This window comes from Mobula hypostoma, chromosome 6 (genome assembly GCF_963921235.1).
Source record: "Mobula hypostoma chromosome 6, sMobHyp1.1, whole genome shotgun sequence".
NCBI classification, from domain to species: Eukaryota; Metazoa; Chordata; class Chondrichthyes; order Myliobatiformes; family Myliobatidae; genus Mobula; species Mobula hypostoma.
In genome coordinates, this window is record NC_086102.1 from 152,939,738 (window position 1) to 152,959,007 (window position 19,270).

Below are 19,270 nucleotides of genomic sequence, written 5' to 3' on the forward strand. Positions count from 1 at the left end.
CCTAGAGATGCTGCCTGGCCTGCTGCGTTCACCAGCAACTTTGATATGTGTTGCCTGAAGCAAAGTATTCATTTACAACCTCCCGACCTCCTCTGCCTCCAAGCACATTCCTTCTTCATCCTTGAGCGGTTCTACCCTTACTTTAATTATCTTTCTGCTCTTCATGTACATGTAGTATGGCTTGGGGTTTTCTTAATCTTACTCACAAAGGTATTTTCATGTCCCCTTCTAGCTCTCAAGTCATTTCTTAAGCTCCTCCCAGCCTAACTTATGATTCTCAAGAACCCTGCCTGTTACTTGTTTATTGAAACTTAAGTATGCTTCCTTCCTCTTGACTAAATGTTCCGCCTCTCTTGGCAACCATGGTTCTTTCACCCTACTATCCTTTTCCTGTCTCAGTGGTGCAAACCTATCCTGAAGCCTGTACAAGTGGTCCCTCAACAATCTCCACATTTCTTCCCTGAAGATTCTTGTAGCAGGGGAGCTAAGAGACTTGTTGTACCTGAATTTTCAAAAAGCTTTTGATAAGATTATTGAACAAAGGATTTTACATAAAATAAGTCCCAGGGGTAGAGATAATATAGTAAAATGTATTATTTAAGGTTGTATACGAGATTAGTTAAAGATCAGAAAACAAAGAAAAGGATTAAATAGCTCTACATCAATTTGGCAGATTGCCATAGATGGGATATTATTTGGCCCTCCACCATAATACTTAGATGAAAGTACAGGGAGCTCGTTTAGTTTTTCTGCTAATATTATGCTTTTTTGGAAAAGTAAGCTATTAGGATGCAAAAAGTATTTTCATCATGGGGCTAGAAGGTGACTGATGGAAAATGTCAGATTATCCATTGTGCTAGGAAAAAAAGAAGAAAAAACAAAATGCAGATTAAATTATAAGATACTGGTGAATGATTGGGAAACAAAGGATTCATGTGTGTTTGTTCATAAAGAACAGAAAGTAAACATGCAGTTACCTTGGTGATTGTGAAGACAAATGGCCTTAATTACAAGGAGGTTGGAGTACAAAGGCACAGAGGTTTTGCTGAGGTTGCAGAGAACTCATTCGGAGTACTGGGCTCTCAACATAAAGAGGGATGCACTGAGGTAGGAGAGTGTTCAGATTAGATTGACTGGGTTGACTTGGTTGTCCTTTGAGGCGAGAATATGTAAGATTATCGTGTACTAATTGGAGCTTAGAAGTATCAGTTGATCAGCTGAAGAGAATTGAAAGACTAAACACTGCGAGGAAGTTTTGCTGCCTGCAGTGTATAGAAATGAGTGCACTCCTTTGTTTACGTAATTCATTAAGGGTTATATGTAAAAGTACATGAATGGCATATGATATTATGCCATGGCATCATAGGTGTGTGCCTCACTAAAGTAGAAATAAATATACACCATCATCCCGACTCCAGTATTTTTCTTTCAAATAGTTTGGAGTTACAAAACATAACGGGTAGCTTTACCTCTGTTTCCTATACTTTACAAACTCTGCGCTCATCTGTATGTTCTGAATTTCATTCATTTATTATATGGTAACTTTTGGAAGTCTAATTTTGTAACATACATGACTGGTTGTGTAGCCTGTTAACTTCTCAAAGAAATAGCCTTTGTCAAAGCTGGAGACCAGCCACATTCTCAGCCCAGATCACCAGCAGGCCTGCCGGCCGTGGCATCTGATGGTGACTGAACGTCAATCTTGGCAAGCAATTAAAGTTCCCTGACTTCATCGTATCATCATCCCTGAGGACTGATATGGTCATTCTGTCAGAAACTTCAAAGCAGGTGGTAATGGTAGAACTGACAGTTCCTCAGGAAGACCAGATTGAAGAGGATTTGAGCATGAGAAAGCCTAATACAAGGAGATGGTAGAGCTGTGCCAAAGACAGGGGAGGAGGGTATGATGTAGATGTTTTGCTGGCTGCTCACTGTGCAGAATCTACTCTCGTCTTGGCATTACAGGGGCTGTTTAGAAAAGAGACATCAGGACCATCACAGAGTCTGCTGAGTAAGCCTTTGGATGGCCTTGGATCAAGAGGTGTGACCCCATGGACCAATGCTGCGGGGATACCAGCCAGCGTCTGATCAGCCCTGGCTGGGTCGCTGATGATGTTTCCCAGCACGCCCTAGGATGTACAGTGCCTATAAAAAGTATTCACACCTCATGGAAGTTTTCATGTTTTAGTGTTTTACAACACTGAATCACAGTAGTGGATTTAATTTGGCTCTTTTGACACTGATCAACAGAAAAAGACTTTTTTTGTGTCAAAGTGGAAACAGATTTCTACAAAGTGATCTAAATTAATTACAAATATAAAACAAAAATAATTGTTTGCATAAGTGTTCATCCCCTTTAATATGACCCAACAAATCAGCACTGGTGCAGCCAATTAGTTTTAGAAGTCACATAATTAGTTAAATGGAGATCATCTGTGTGCAGTCAAGGTGTTTCAATTGGTTGTAGTAAAAATACACTTGTATCTGGAAGGTCCAACTGCTGGTAAGTCAGTATCCTGGCAAAAACTACACCATGATGACAAAAGAACACTCCAAGCAACTCTGCAAAAAAGGTTATTGAAAAGCATAAGTTAGGAGATGGATACAAGAAAATTTCCAAGTCACTGAATATCCTTTGGAGTACAGTTAAGTCAATCATCAAGAAATGGAAAGAATATGGCACAGCTGTAAATCTGCCTGGAGCAGGCTGTCCCCAAAAACTGAGTGACCGTGCAAGAGGGGGACTAGTGAGGGAGGCCACCAAGAGACCTATGACAACTCTGGAGGAGTTACAAGCTTCAGTGACTGAGATGGGAGAGACTGCGCAGACAACAACTGTAGCCTGGGTGCTTTACCGGTCACAGCTTTATGGGAGAGTGGCAAAGAGAAAGCCACTGTTGGAAAAAAATCTCACATGAAATCTTAGCTAGAGTGTGCCAGAAGGCATGTGGGAGACTCTGAAGTCTGCTGGAAGTAAGTTCTTTGGCCTGATGAAACCAAAATTGAGCTTTTTGGCCATCAGATTAAATAAGCCAAACACACATTCCCTACCGTAAAGCATAGTGGTGGTTGCGTCATGCTGTTGGGATGTTTCACTGCAGCAGGCCCTGGAAGGCTTGTGAAGGTAAAGCCTAAAATGAATGCAACAAAATACAGTAAATCCTAGAGGAAAACCTGATGCAGTCTGCAAGATAATTGCGACTTGGGAGAAGAATTGTTTTCCAGCAAGATAATGACTCCGAGCATAAAGTCAAAGCTATACAGAAATGGCTTAAAAACAACAAAGTTAATGTCCTGGAGTGGCCAAGTCAGAGTCCAGACCTCAATCCAATTGGGAATTTGACGCTGGACTTGGAAAAAGGCTGTTCACTCACAATCCCCATGCAATCTGACAGGTTTGTAAAGAATGGGGAAAAGTTGCGGTGTTCAGAACTGCAAAGCTGATACACATGGATTCAAGCCTGTAATTGCTGCCAAAGGTGCATCTACTTGAAGGAGGTGAATATTTAAGCAATCAATTATTTTTGTGTTTTATATTTGTAATTAATTTAGATCACTTTGTAGAGATCTGTTTTCATTTTGACATGAAAGAATCTTTTCCTGTTGATCAGGGTCAATAAAAGCCAAATTTAAACATGCTGTGATTCAGTGTTGTAAAACAAAACATGAAAACTTCTGGGGGAAGGGGGTGAATTCTTTCATAGTGTCAAAGAATTTTATTCCCCGGGAACAGGACACTAGGTCTCCGATCTTCTCTCCAACTAGTAACAATTCTGCCTCTCATTTGCTGTGCCATTGACTTACACCTTGTGCTCCTACTATTTGATCTCTCTGTTGTGGAAAGTAACCCAAATAACTCCATACACAATTACTTATTTTATACATGCAAGTAAATCCCAGTTCAGAAAAATACAGCCATAACTCAAAGCATCATTTTCCACTAACGGCAGAATCCTCATAGTTCTCCGTTATTACCAATGTAGTGCTATCAATTCCTTCCTACAATGTAATAACTGGAAGAATTGCAATTTGGCACTTCTACCAAAATCTTCTCCAGGCAGTTAAATTCTGTCAAGATTGTTTCAAGTCATTTCCAGTACACTCCGGATCCAGTGCAGCACAAAAAAACAGAATAAAATAAAGAAGACAATAATTAAAAAAACAATAAATATAAATGCCTAAGATAGATCATATACATTGATTGTATGTCCATAAAGTAACACAAGGCATAGGTATGTCTGTACATAAGGTAACAGGAAATGGTGGTGGAGGGGTGGGTTATTGGGTGGAAGTGTTGCTCAGCCTTACGGGTAAAATAACTGTTTGTGAGTCTTATAGCCTTGGTGTGGATGCTCTGTAGCCTCCTCCTTGGTGGGACAAACAGTCCATGAGCAGGGTGGGTGAGATCCTCCTTGATGTTACTTGCCCTTTTCCAACACCTTTCTGTATACCTGTCCTTGATGGTGAGTAGGCTGGAGCCAGTGATGCATTGGGCAGTTTTGAGTACCCATTGTAGAGCCTTCCTGTCTGCCACTGTGCAGTTTCCGTACAACACAGTGATGCAGCATTTTAGGATGCTCTGTACTGCACATCTGCAGAGTGACATGAGTAGAGATGTGTATAGTCCTGCACTCTTCAGCCTTGAGGCATTGGTGAGCTTTTCTAATGCATTTGCAGATGAGAACTCTGGTATTCAAAGTGCAAGTGTGATGTGTACATTGAAGGTGGCCAATCAAAGACTTCAGAACGATCATGTCTGAAATTACTGAGAAAATTCAAAATCCAGGTTGGAGAGCCTATGTGCTGTCATTGAAAGGATGGAACAGAAATGAACTGTTGACAACAATTTCTGAAACGATACACAGTTGCATCAATGAGTTGTTGTGTGAGCTTGAGTATATCAAGTGGGGTCATTGACTGACGATATCCATTCCTCTGAGGAAAGCTGATGTGTGGGAAATTCGTACTTTATACACAAAACAGAATGAAAACGATTGCAAGAAGTTGTTATAAACTGGCCTTATTTGGAAGTGACCGTAAATCATTGTTAAGCAAATAGTGTTTTTATCAAATTTGTACAAACAAGCTAACAAAGACACATCAATGCAATAGTGGTCGTGGTATTCTAAACCCTTTCAGAGAGTGATCGTGAAAAAGTAATGTAACTGTTTCCTAATATTAAATAATAATCACATAAAGTGGGTTGAAGTGAAACATACTGGTTGATGTACCATGAGTATATATGCATGACAATGACCTTAAGTTTCAATAACTCTGCTTGTAAACTTCATGTAGCAAGTATAACTCAGTCATGTTTCTTCAAGTGAACTGCTTTAAATGGAGAAACTGAAAAGTTAGTCAGAATACATGAGAAATCACCCAAGCAGCTAGTGTAGAGCGATAGTCAAAACTAAACATGAAACATCACTTGGACAATTTCTAGCTGAAGTACAGAACAACTCTGCAAACTACCCCACAATATACACGTGCCAAACTCAGTGGTAAGGAAATAGAGAACACAGTTGAGCTTTGTTCAACAAAATTTTGCTTCCACAGCTGCAGAAAACTGATTAAGTCAAACATGTCACTGTGATACTAATCAGAAAAAATGCATTTTCAGGCAAAATAAGCTTGTTTGGATTCTCAGCTTTCCAGGGATCAAGGACTTCACAAGGAGGAGATAGCAGTCTTAAGAGAGGTTTGCAAAATCAAGTCTTTATGAAGATCGAATGATCATTCAAGTCTGGATGGTGAACCTCGCGGTCATAAAGTTGTCTCTGAGTTGGGTCCAGGCTAGTCGGACAGAAGCTGAACTTATTCCAGAACCAAGCAGCGTTGAAGTATTTGGCAAGAAGAAAGATGCTGAAAATGGTTTCTAGAGTGGATTTATTCTTGTTAAATTAAAAAGAAGTCTGGTGAAGTGTGTAAGTTGATACTTGTACGTCATGTGGAAAAGGATAGAAACAAAACTCTCATTTCATAAACACAAGCGATTCTGCAGATGCTGGAAGTTAAGGACTTAGTGATGAAGGGTCTTGGCCTGAAATGTCGACTGTTTAGTCGACTCCATTGATGCTGTGTGACTTGCTGAATTCCTCCGGCAATTTATGTGCGTTGTTCAAAACTTCTGTTTCCATTAGATAAAGGAAAAAATGTATCTATATGAATGGATATACTGCTTTGTGTAATGGATATGCAGTTGGACAAATGAACTGTGACACCGTATGTAACAGGATCTTGAACACTAAACGTGTATTCATTACTTGTTTAGCCTTTCAGAATAAACTATTGCCTCTTTTCGTGAATACATGCAGTGCAATAATAGATTTGAGAAGTTGTTATGGATTAGATGTAGGGGCTATTAGGAGAAAAGTTAAGAAACACTTTTACATGGCCAGAGTCTGGAGCTTCCTTATACAAATAGTTTTTCATTTTGTTCCATTGTTAAAACTGAAACTTTTGTTCACCAGAGGTATTAAGGGATGCAGAACAAAGGCAGATGTTTAGAATTGCATTGCACATCTGTCAAAATCTCACTGAGTGGCAGAACAGATTCAAGAGTTTAAACTACAAGCACGATAAAATCTGCAGATGCTGGAAATCCAAAACAAAACACGTAGAATGCTGGAGGAACTCAACAGGTCAGTCAGCATCTATGGAAAAAAGTAAACAGTTGACGTTTCAGGCCAAGACCTAGCTCCTCCAGCATTTTGCATGTGTTGCTCAGGAGGTTAAATGACAGAGTCCTATTCTTATGTACTGCTATGTCAAACTGACTCTTAGAAGAAGGATTATACATGTCAACAGTGTGAGAGTAAATCATTGATCTGCTGACAAAATGATTGCTGGTGTAACCCAAAGTTCTGGGAACCAGACTTTTATATTTGCTGTTCTCCAGAAGTCATGTAGGAAACCAGTTCCTGAGAAGATTTACTGTAGCAGTGAGATGGTGATTCAATAATTGATTCCATTCCATCAGTGCTCAGTCTGACCCATGAATAGTCAACTGGCTGTGCATAACACAGAGATGTTAAACATGTCTAGAGCATTATTTCAAAAGTTAGTTTTTAAAAGAATAGTAATAAATCCAATAAATGTATTTTCTGATAAAGAATCCTAATTTTACCGAATACTCAACATGCTGAAATGCTGAAAGGATCACTCTTGAATCATTTCCCTTAGAAGTCCAATCTGAGTTTAGAAGGTACAATTCTTCCATTACACTGGCCAATAACCAGCCCCATTTTCTCAGGCAATGTGTGCTCGGTGATGTCTGATTACACTGAATAACAAAGCGTTTGCTTCCTGAATACTTTTGGGTGTATGTTATGGATTTTGGGCTACTGATCATAAATATCACCGTGAAATTTTCCAATCATGCACAATTTGTTTTGGAATCATCTATATTTGTTATTGCAATTCATAATTCAAGTCAATTAAACTGTTAGCCACATTGTAAGCTTTGGGTTTCCAGCATGACCCACAACAATGTTGTATTTTTATTGATCCTTCAGTGTTAAGCTTGAAAGCTGTGCTGCCACACAATGGCAATGTCCACCCTTCAATACCAATCAACTGTGCAGTACACATGAAAGAAAACTACCGAAATTTGTGTATCTCGTTGAAACACAAACAGTACGGCAACTACAACTGGAACACCTGTGGTGATCTGAAAGTAGTTTTGCTGGTACTTGGGAATGCTGCTCGGATACAGTGTTGTTTCATTTGTGAATGGGACAGCCGTGCTAAAGAATCTCATTACTTGGCCACTCTGTAAGCAGTTGGTTCCAGGGCAAAAAAAGTGTGACTCATAAACCACTTGTAGAACCAACAAAAATAGTGTTGCCTCCTCTTCATATAAAACTAGGGCTTAAGGAAAAATTTTGTGAAAGTGATGAACAAGGAAGGTGAAGGAATTTGATATTTGAGACCGATGTTTCCCAGAATAACTGATGTCAAGATTAAGGAAGGCATTATTTGTTTGTCCAAAAATCAAACAGGTCATTGATGACTGCTAATTTGAAGAACTTAATGAGGCACCAGAGCAAATCGTATGGAAGGCACTCAAGGATATTGTTGAAAATTTTTTTAGCAACTGCAGCACACCAAACTTCATGCAACTGGTTCACAACATGTTTCAAGCATACGAAACCATGCAGTGCAATATGTGAACAAAGATTCATTTTCTGCATTCCCATTTAAACTTCTACTCCGTAAATCTTGGCACTGTCAGTGATGAGCATGGTGAAAGGTTTCACCAGGACATTGAGGTCATGGAGAAACAGTATCAGGGCAACTGGAATCCATCAATGCTGGCTGATTATTGTTGGACACTTAAGTGAGAAGCCTGAGAATCTGAATACAAATGAAAATGATCAACAAAACATTTTAGCTTAGTTGAACTACTGCAAAGTGTCAGCACTGTTATGCAATTAAGCACATTATTTTCAATAAAAGTTAATTTCTTGTTTCTCTAAATTCGTATGTGATACAAGTAGTCTGAAATTATATTTGCATTCGGCTTCAAGCAGTCTATCATAACCACAGAAAAATTCTGAGGAATCAACACTTCTGAAAAAAAATTGCTGCCTAGTGTTATATGGACTAAACAAGTTGCTGGCCTGCAGATCATTTTCAGCCTGAAGTCAGTGATAAAGATGTTTATTCTTAATCATATTTAAAATTCTGTTGAATGGAAACAGGTTAAGATGCTTAATTTGCTAAAAATTGCACTTCAATTTGTGATCTGTGCTAAATGGAGTCTGTGCTTTGTTACAGGGAGATAGAATGTGGCACTTTGCTGTGGCGGTATTTCTGGTGGAACTTTATGGCAACAATCTGCTTCTGACAGCTGTCTATGGTTTGGTCGTAGCTGGGTCAGTCCTATTGCTGGGAGCTATCATTGGTGACTGGGTGGACAAAACGCCCAGACTTAGAGGTATGAACTGGCACACTACACATTACCTCTGTGTACAAACCTTTTAAATATAGAGAATTGGAAAAAAGATAACAGCCAATTAGCCATTTATTGCAATGGCAACATGCTGTGCAAGGATTAGAACAACTCAGATAACTTTAACTAATACGCGACTGTTTGTTTAGTATCCTGTTACAAAGACGTGTAAATAGGAGAAGACTATTGAAATAGCTCATCTATTCAACCATAACATGGCTAAATAGTGATTAAACTCTATTTAACAGCTTTGTCTATTGTCACGCATACCCTTCCCTAACCAGACCTTACTCAATTAAAATGTATTTAATTCAACCTTAAAAATGTGATATGAATCACCATCCTCAGTTTCTGGTGTGAGGGCAAGGTGGGTTCCAGATTCCAACACATTCTCTGAAGAAATAAATGACCCCCCACCCCATTCTTTCCTATGTAAATGGCCTAAATCCAAAGTTGTGCCACACAATCCATTCTGTGAGATATTGAGTATTTCTATTGCTAAAATGTCATTGTCATTATAGAAACTCAATTAGATTGGACTACAACTATCTAAACGAAAGGAATGCAAAGCAATGTTATAAAATCTGTCATATTTTAATGCTTTAAATAACCCCAGGTAATACCTTGAGATGTATTTCCTAAAATCTTGCTTTTAACTGAAGCACTCCAAGTTGGGTCTGACCCTACTCCTGCACAACTGGAGGAAACATTTCTTCACTTCAGTTGTCCAAGTCTATAGAGATAAAGTTCAACATTTTTTATACCTGTGCACAAGTGTTTGGTGATTTTTATGTCTAAGTTCTTGAGGAAGAGCTGTAATGTTAGGGGAAAAGATTTTACATTCATCAGAGAAAATGTGCATTAAGTTGCACTAAATTAGACTCTATTTAAAATCTGGACTTCAGATACAATTTTGGTCCTAATTTGCAGTATGAACTTTGTTCCAGCACTTGTTCCAGAAAATCTCCCAATGTGTTTAATGCCCATTTCTTAACTCCAGCGGCAAGTGCAATGTGAGTGGCTCCTGTAGGGTTTGCATGAAATCTACACTAGTTAGCAGGCCATTGTTGGGAGAGGGCAAATGGATTAGCGCTAGCCACAGCAATGCTATATGACCTGCTTAATGAGCAGAAGTTGGCATTTAATTGGCAGTCAACCCGTGTGAAGCTGTTGCAAGTACAAGCTTTATCATTATTCGGTCTGGTGCTAAGTGTGCACTAAATGGCCGTTTTAGCTCAGCATATGACCTACTTATTTTGGACAGTCATTTCTGCCAAAATTAGAGTGCAAGAAATCATCCCCAAATCACTTATCAGAAAGATTCAAAGTGGATTGCTTCTTACTTGTACATCACGTTATTCAATGATATATTAAAAAAAGATCCTGTCATAAAAGATTTCATAAATTATTTATCTGTTTTTGTGCATTAACATAATTTGCATTCTTTAATTTTAAACAAAATTATTTATTGAAAAGATTACCCAGCTTATTCAATAATAGTAAATGTGATATCTCTAGTTAGATGGCAACCCTATGCAAAGCTTACATGATATTGAAATTCTTTCTACAAAATAATTCAACAAGAGAAGAACAGAAATAATTGTTTCATCTTACTTTATTACAGCTTAGTACTCATATTACTTGAAAGAATAAACTAGAAAAAGATCATTGGTTATTTTTATCCAGTGAAAGAATAGTTAACCAGCTGTATCTGGTCACGGGAACAATAGTATTGGTATACATAAGGGAAGTGTAACAACAAGCTCAGAAGTTAAACGTATTTTTCATTGCAACACGTACAAAATGGAGGAACTCACCAGGTCAGGCAGCACAGGGGTTGCCAGTCAACATTGAACTCAGTGTCAGACTGCCTTAGGGCCTCCAGCTCTGGATTTTTCCCTTGGGGGTTTACTCCTGAAGCCTTCCCCAAGGGGGGGTATAGCTGCAAGGCAGCAGAGGTTTGAGATGAGAGCTTTCCTTCTCCAGATGAGCTGCCAATCATGGCTGGTAAGCCCCATCTGCACCAAGCGACTATTTTAAGGTTCCAGTAACCCGCCTTTGCCCCTTCTCCTGTCAGTAGAAACATAGAAATCTACAGAACATTACAGACCCTTCGGCCCACAACATTGTGCTGACCATGTAACCTACCCTAGAAACCGCGTAGAATTTCCCTACCGAATAGCCCTGTATTTTTTTCTAAGCTCCGCTGGGTTCCACCGGGCTTAGTACCTAAGCCACACATGAAGGCCAGGGCTGGACTTGGTTGTCAGAGGCTGTTTGAGGTGCACACCACAGGGAGCACTTAATAGTTAGTAGGAGCTTTCTCCCCACTACCACCACCATTTATAACAATGAAAATTTCTATGGAGGAATAAACTGTCGACGTTTTGGGCCGAGTTCAGAACTGAAATGGAAGAGTCAAGACACTTGAATGTTTTCTCATTGCAGTCTATTCTCTGGTATCACTAGGCTGTCACTTGTCAGTTTCACTGGTTTTTTTTAATCCATCGAATTATGCCTTTGCATTTCAAATCTGTTATTCCTTGGAGTCCTCTAATTTTTTTGTTTCAACTTCACTGAATCAACTTCTCTATTTATTTCTTCAGTTTGCCCACTGCATTTATACAATTTGACTTTTCTGGAAATGAAATTCACAGGTGTGCTGTAGATACCAAATGAATTAAGTGCGTATTATTGGATAGTAAGTTGGTATATCATACACTGTCGACTTGGGAAAAATATCATTGTTCCTTCACTGTCACTGGGTCAAAATCCTGGTGCCCTTTCCTTAACGACATTGTGGGTATATCCTCAGGTTAAGGATTGCAGTGCGCCATGAAAGCAGCTCAGTGCAACGCTCCTGGTGATTCTCAAGTGCAGTTTCAGATGGGCAATTAAATGCTGGCTCAGTCTGCAAAACCCACATTCCTTTAAGAATATAAAAATATTTTCATTCCCAGATAATTAACATATTCATCAATTTCCAATAATGTTTGGTGGATCTTGAATGACGCACTGATGTTTAAGTTATGTTTGGATTGGCTAAATATGTTAGAGATTTCGTAAGACATGACTCTTCCTTGCTTTAGAGTCCACATTACATTTGCTCTGCTGTGGCTTTGAAGAAGTTGTGGTGCAGGAATGGGGCAGTTGGGAGCTGGAGTGGAACTAAAGGGTGATGAAAAGGTTACTAGGCTTCTGTAAGATTCTTTTAAAAATGTTTTACTGGGTTCTCCTGCCTAATAAACAATCATTTCACTAAAAAATGGTATTGCTGCCTTCTAGGTTGAAAAGCTGTGTGGTTACACTCCATTTTAAGAAATCAAATTGTTCTGACGAATGGTGGTCGGACTGTATTTATTCAGGCTCACTGACTGTGCCATCAGACCCTCTTCCTGTTTACTTTTTCCCCCATAACCCTGCAAATCATTCTTTTTCATGCACGTGTTCATCTCCCTCTCAGAAGTCTTGATTGTTTTCACCAACACTGAGGGCAGTGAATTCCAATTAAAGTACTCTGTGCATTTAAAAAAACAGAATTAATCTCCCTGAACTGTTTGCTGATTTCTTTACATTTTTGCCCTCATTCCTTAGGAACAGTTTAACATAGAACATAGAATAATACAGCGCAGTACAGGCCCTTCGGCCCACAATGTTGTACCAACCCTCAAACCCTACCTTCCATATAACCGCCCACCTTAAATTTCTCCATATACCTGTCTAGTAGTTTCTCTGTTTATCCTATCTAAACCCATCATAATCCTGCATATTTCTGTCAAAACTCCTCCTAAACCTTGTATGTTCCATGGAGAATAACATTTGCAGTAACTTTTGCACAAGTATTTATAACACCAAGAATTCTGTAAAGTAGCCTGTTGGTTAAGTTTCAGGACCACAACCAGAGGCCAGGTTCATTGTTTCAGGAAAATAAGTTCAAATGACAGTTTCAATCATGATAATTGTGAAACAATATTGATGTCAAATCTCATCAGATTCACTAATGTCCTACGGGGAATAGAATCTACTGTTCCTACCCATTCTGGCCAGTGGATAACTACAGACTCACCAACATGATTGACTCCTAATAGATTCCTTAAAGGACAGAGACAGACAATAACTACTAAGGTTGTTAGTAATGTCCACAATTCATGAATGAATAAAACAGTCTAGTCAACACTTTCTCTGTCTTATCTACAACATTCCAACATTGATTTAATAATTCCTTGGTTGTTCCGAGCCAAGGGATATGTTGTGAGAGACAAAATAAATGCAAGGCTTCCTTAAATAAGAAAGACCATCTTTCAAAGTAAAGACAATGAACAGTTTGAGATGGTATGTTTTAGCCTTACTGGGAAAATAATGAAGAGAACTCTGTGCCTAGGTATATGTGGCTCTTGTGACATATTTGCTTTACGACTAGTGTGAGATGTGTTCACAGAAGATCTAGATGTTAGCAGATCTAAAAGTCTTATTTCACTCCATGAGACTCCACCTTCTTAAGGCAGAGGTCAACAAGATAGAGATTTATGGTGAAGTGCGGCCCTCGCAAGGCAACTGGAAATTTAAAATAAATGCAGCTTAATGCTGCTCACATGGCAAGGACAGATCAGCTAAAACATGACTTGGCTCAACATGGCCACACGGGTACTCTGCGCTATTCGCTCATTCCTTTTCTCTCCCCTGACAGTCACCCAGCTACCTGCATCCTGCGACTTAGGTGTGACTACCCCCCTGTAGCTCTTATGTATCATTTCTTCATTCTCCTGAATGAGCTGAAGGTCATCCAGCTGCAGCTCCAGTTTTTTTTTCTGTTAAAGATGGTGCCGGTAACTGGCACTTTTGCGCGTGCTCTCCCGTGCAAACTACCCTCTCCACTATCCTATACCCGAGAAACCCTTCTAAATCTCCAATTTAGAAAGATAAAAGATCAACAACACCCAGGCGAAGCTACTGACCCAGCTGGAGACCACCGCGCCAGAACTGCTTTATCCTGCAGAAGATCGTGAACATGGCACACCACATCACACAAACCAATCTTCCGTCCGTAGACTCACTTTACACCGCATGCTGTCGGAGCAGTGCTGCCAGGATAATCAAGGACACGACCCACCCAGCCAACACACTTTTCGTCCCTCTTCCCTCCGGGAGAAGGTTCAGGAGCTTGAAGACTCGTACGGTCAGATTTGGGAACAGCTTTTTTCCAACTGTGATAAGACTGCTGAACAGATCCTGACCCGGATCTGGGCCGTACCGTCCAAATATCCAGACTTGCCTCTCGGTTTTTTTGCACTACCCTACTTCCCATTTTTCTATGTTCTATTTATGATTTATAATTTAAAATTTTAATATTTACTAATTTTAACTATTTTTAATATTTAATATTTGTAATCCAGGGAGTGTGAAGCGCAGAATCAAATATCGCTGTGATGATTGTACGTTCTAGTACCAATTGTTTGGCGACACCTACACCCAGATGCACATCTCGCAGATGTAGCAATCAGAGAGACTAGAGATCTCCAAGATCTCTAATACCTTGAATGAGACATATCTCCGAAAATGAGGGAAGAGATTGCTGAGCCCTTTGCAATGATCTTTGTGTACTCACTGGCCACAGGATCAGTTCTAGAAGATTGGAGGGTGGCAAATGTTATTCCTTTGTTCAAGAAAAGTAACAGGGATTACCCTGGGAATTATGACAGTGAGCCTTACGCCAGTGGTTATGAAATTGTTGGAGAGGATTCTTAGAGACAGGTTTTACGAGCATTTCAGGAAGTATAGTCTGATTAGAGATGGTCAGCATAGCTTTGTGAGGGGCAGGTCGTGCCTCGTGAGCCAAATTGAATTCTTCGAGAGGGTGACGAAACAAATGGATAAAGGTAGAGAATGGATGTGGTATATATGGGTTTTAGTAATGCATTCACCAAGGTTCCCATGGGAGGCTCATTCAGAAAGTCAGGAGGCCTGGGGACTTGGCTGTGTGGAGTCAGAATTGGCTTGCCCACAGAAGGCAGAGGATGGTAGCACATGAAATGTATTCCGCCTGGAGGCTGGCGACTAGTGGCGTTCCACAGGGATCTGTTCTGGGGCCTGTGCTCTGTGACTTTTATAAATGATTTGGCTGACAAAGCGGAAGGAGTGTTAGTATGTTTGCAGATGTCCCAAAGATCATTGGTGTTGTGGATAGCATAGAAAGTTATCATAATTACAATGAGGCATTAACAGGATGCGGAGCTGGGCTTAGAAGTGGCAGATGGAGTTCAACCCAGAAATGTTTGAAGTAACACACTTTGGAAGTGTGGTGGAATAGGGGGATCTTGCAGACCATGTTCATAGATCCTTCAAAATTGCCATGCAAGTTGATAGGGCTGTTAAGAAGGCATGTGGTGTGTTGGCCTTTATTAGTCAAGGGATTAAGTGCAGGAGCCGTGAGGTTATATTGCAGCTCTAAAAAAGACCTGGTTAGATCACACTTGGAGTATTGTGTTCAGTTTTAGTCGTCTCATTATTGGAAGGATGTGGAAGCTTTAGAGGGGGTGCAGAGGAGATTTACCAGGACGATGCCTGGACCAGGGGGCATAGAGCATATGAGCATAGGTGAGCAAGCCAGGGCTTTTCTCATTGGAGTGAAGGAGGATGAGAGGTGACTCGATAAAGGTGTATAAGATGAAGAGGCTTAGATAGAGTGGACAGACAGAGACTTGTTTTCACGGTGGAAATACCATGGTGCAAAATTTTGAGGTGATGAGAGGAAAGTATAGGGGGATGCCAGAGTAAGTTTTACGTATAGTGAGTGGTGGGTACATGCATTGTGTGCTGGGGTGGTTGTAGAGGCAGATATATTAGGGACATTTAAGAAACTGTTAGGCACATGGATGAAAAAATGGAGTGCTATATGGAAGGGAAGGGATGGATTGATTGTAGAGTAGGTTTAAAGGTCAGCACAACATAGTGGGCTGAAGGGCCTGTACTGCACTGTACTGTACTATATTTCATGTTCTATTTCCAAAGTCAGCATGTTTAAAAAGGTGCATAACAGAGGAGTTTAGCTCAGACTTTAGGAGTATTTTGGAGCTCATATTGTGGATACAGTACTTTGTTTTTCTTTTACTTGCGATTTCCTTCCTGTTTGACAGTGGAGTCTGTTTTGTTTTGATTCTCCTCCTCAGCTTTGTTCTCATTTTTGCTTTGTTCCTACTTACACAATCAGATGCATTTTGCTTTTTGTAGTTCCAACATTAATAACTCGTGTGGCTTCCGAATCATAGCAAGACATCAGTGGAGTTTAAAGTATGTCTCAGGCAAGGAGATGCTAGAAGTGGCGTGAGCAAAGTTTAAGGGTCATCTGAAAGCAGAATTAGCAAGAATATTCCAGAACTTAGAGACTAGTGACCAGGACAACTTGTAGTAAAAATTGAAAGCGCAAACACGAGGAAATCTGCAGATGCCGGAATTTCAAGCAACGCACATAAAAGTTGCTGGTGAACACAGCAGGTCAGGCAGCATCTCTAGGAAGAGGTACAGTCGATGTTTCGGACCGGGAACGTCAACTGTACCTCTTCCTAGAGATGCTGCCAGGCCTGCTGCATTCACTAAAAATTGAAAGGTTGTGTTATTCAATTCAGACTATTGAATGCTACGTGTCTTTTGGAACTTTGACTTCTAGACACCATGTCCTTTACTACAATGAATAGAAACTGGACATGAAAGCCACTCTAGGAATGTCATTTCTATGCCCTGGTGAATTTAAAAGATCTGCATTGTATTGCATGGCTGCTTTTTATGCCATGAAATCTGTGTCTTTCATAAATATCTCCCAGTTAACAAAATGAACTTCACGTTCAGTGGATACTGGCATGGAATGGCTAATTAGTATGGTGAAAAAGAAAGAGGGAAAATACAAAAAAAAAATTGAATAGAGTTCAACACTATTTATTCAATTTGTAATAATGGAGTTGGATAAGCTATTTCAGTCACTTCTGTTACACAAGAAACTTAAAAAAAGAGCAACCTACATGCCAGGGAGTTGAAAGGGAATAAAAAGATATACAAGATCTAACATTTTAGAATAACTTGCTGGCAGAGAACCTCAGTTACTTGGAATGCACATCAGTGGTTGGTCAGTATTGATTAATTGATGGTGGAAAATATGGCTTGGGGAAGGTGCATGATTTCATGTCTTGCTGGAATATTTCCACTGATGATCCTTCCTGGCCACATCATTTCAGAAAATGCAGTGTAAAAAATCCTAAATGAGATGAAATCTCACCTACTGATAATTTCACTGAAATTCCATTCTGTTCCCTTGCTTTTCAAAAAAAAAATATAACGATGGAATTAGGCATACAGAATTTAGTTGTGACATATCTCTGATGACTTGCATGATAGCTTAATTTATTGATCCAAAAATTGTAAAACATTGAACCTGTAATATCTAAACTGTGAACTAATAGCACAGCACTGCAATATATTGATTTTTAATTTCTAAAAATAATATGTGAATAATTGTGATTCATTTCAATATAACCAATTCTTTTCTCACTCCTACGATAGTTGCCCAAGTATCCTTGCTTGTTCAGAATATCTCAGTCATCATTTGTGGCATCATTCTGATGATGGTCTTCCTGTTCAAACCTTCTCTTGTCTCCATGTTCCAAGGATGGCTACTCGTAAGTTTTCAACTATTAGTTGTTCCCTGGTTTAGTTTTGGCATTTTTGACTGGTATACCATGACTGAAATAATGTAAATAAGGTTCATGTTTCAAAATGAGGTCTCAGACGGTGCGGAGCCTGATGGTTTACTGCCAGATGAGCAGTACTGCTTCTGGCAGTGTTGTAAAGCAGAGGCGAGCTGGTAGCAATCTATTGCTGCCCCACAGTTCTCTACAAGCAGCCTGCACTTGCACAATCCCACCACCCCACCAGCTCTCTATTTTAATTCCTATATGTTTTGATAATATCATCCTCCTCTAGAAACAAATGATGCAAGTTCTGACCTGGTGAAAATTTAACTAAAGACTGTGAACTGTGCTCGCTCCAGCAGCTGTCAGAAGTAGTATGAGCATCAGAAGAGACACTTGCAGATTCTTTTTTTAAAATTTTATTTTTATTTGGATAAGAAATTCACAAGTATCATGTACTTTTTTCACATGTATAACCTTTTCCATTTTTTATATGTATAAGACTATAATTATTTATACATTCTTAAGTACATATTGAGATGATATAAAAAGAAATTAGACACTTAAATAGATAATTACGTACAGTGGAAATTCTAATCTATTAGGCTAAGTAATGGTATTAATTGTTAAGAAAAATAGTAATAATAGTGGATTAGTAATAGTTTCCATACATCTCTTCTGGATCATTCCTTCTGGTCCAAAATGTTGTATGTAAGCCTATGTAACAACCATTGTAGGTGTTTATATCCTAACTTGTTCATACTTGCTCCTGGCCCCTATGTACTTATCCCTATGTACTTACTTACTTTACTTTATCATTTTTTATCCCTTACCCAAATCTTTTCCTTTACTTGTATTAATTCTCTATTTTCCAAAAAAAAACCAAAAACAATAAACATTTAGACTAAGGGTGCTTACGTTAGCAATATTACTGTGTTGATGAGAAGAGCAGTATAAATCATTAGGAGAGTCATCTAAAGTCTGCTCGCATTGGGGTTATATATTCAATCCATTTATTCCAGATTTGATAAAATGTTTCTTTTTGACTTCTCAGGGAGTAAGTCAACTTTTCCATTTTAAATATTTCCAAGATAATTTTGTGCCAGTCTTCTAATGTAGGTGGTATTAGATTTAGCCACTTTCTAGTAATTGATTTCTTACTTGCTAAAGGGCCTGCATCAACTTTATATCTTCCTTCTGTTCAAGAAACAATACATGCCCCAAATAGAGCGTCTCAAAGTTCAGAAGTATCTGGGTCCTAAGTACCTTAACTAATGTTCTATGAATATCTTCCCAATATAGACTTAATTTAGGACAATCCCAGAAAATATGGAAATGATTTGCCTCCTTGGAGCCGCACCTTCTCCAACACGCCACGTTTGTATCTTTATATTTTTCCTGATATGGGGTCTTGAAGTATCTTATAATATTTTTCCTACAATGTTCTCTCCAAGTCAAAGAATTAGTCGAAGACCACTGAAAGCTGCATATTTTCCCCCAAGCCTCCTCTGAAAGAACCAACCCCGCTTCTTTCTCCTACTTCTCTTTAATGTACAATGTGTTTACATTTTTAGCATGGGAGAGTGCATTATATAATTGAGAAACTGATTTATTAGGTATTGAACCGCAAGCCGAATTA

General features: G+C 39.2%; 1 protein-coding gene across 1 annotated transcript in view; it reads left to right on the forward strand.

The window, feature by feature from the left end:
• The window catches only part of slc40a1 (solute carrier family 40 member 1), a 54,012-nt gene that overhangs the window by 10,547 nt on the left and 24,195 nt on the right, over window positions 1-19,270 (forward strand). Inside the window, exons 3-4 of the mRNA XM_063052000.1 lie at window positions 8,779-8,938; window positions 17,504-17,619. Coding sequence (XP_062908070.1) covers window positions 8,779-8,938; window positions 17,504-17,619 — 276 coding nt within the window. The remainder of the gene's footprint in view (window positions 1-8,778; window positions 8,939-17,503; window positions 17,620-19,270) is intronic.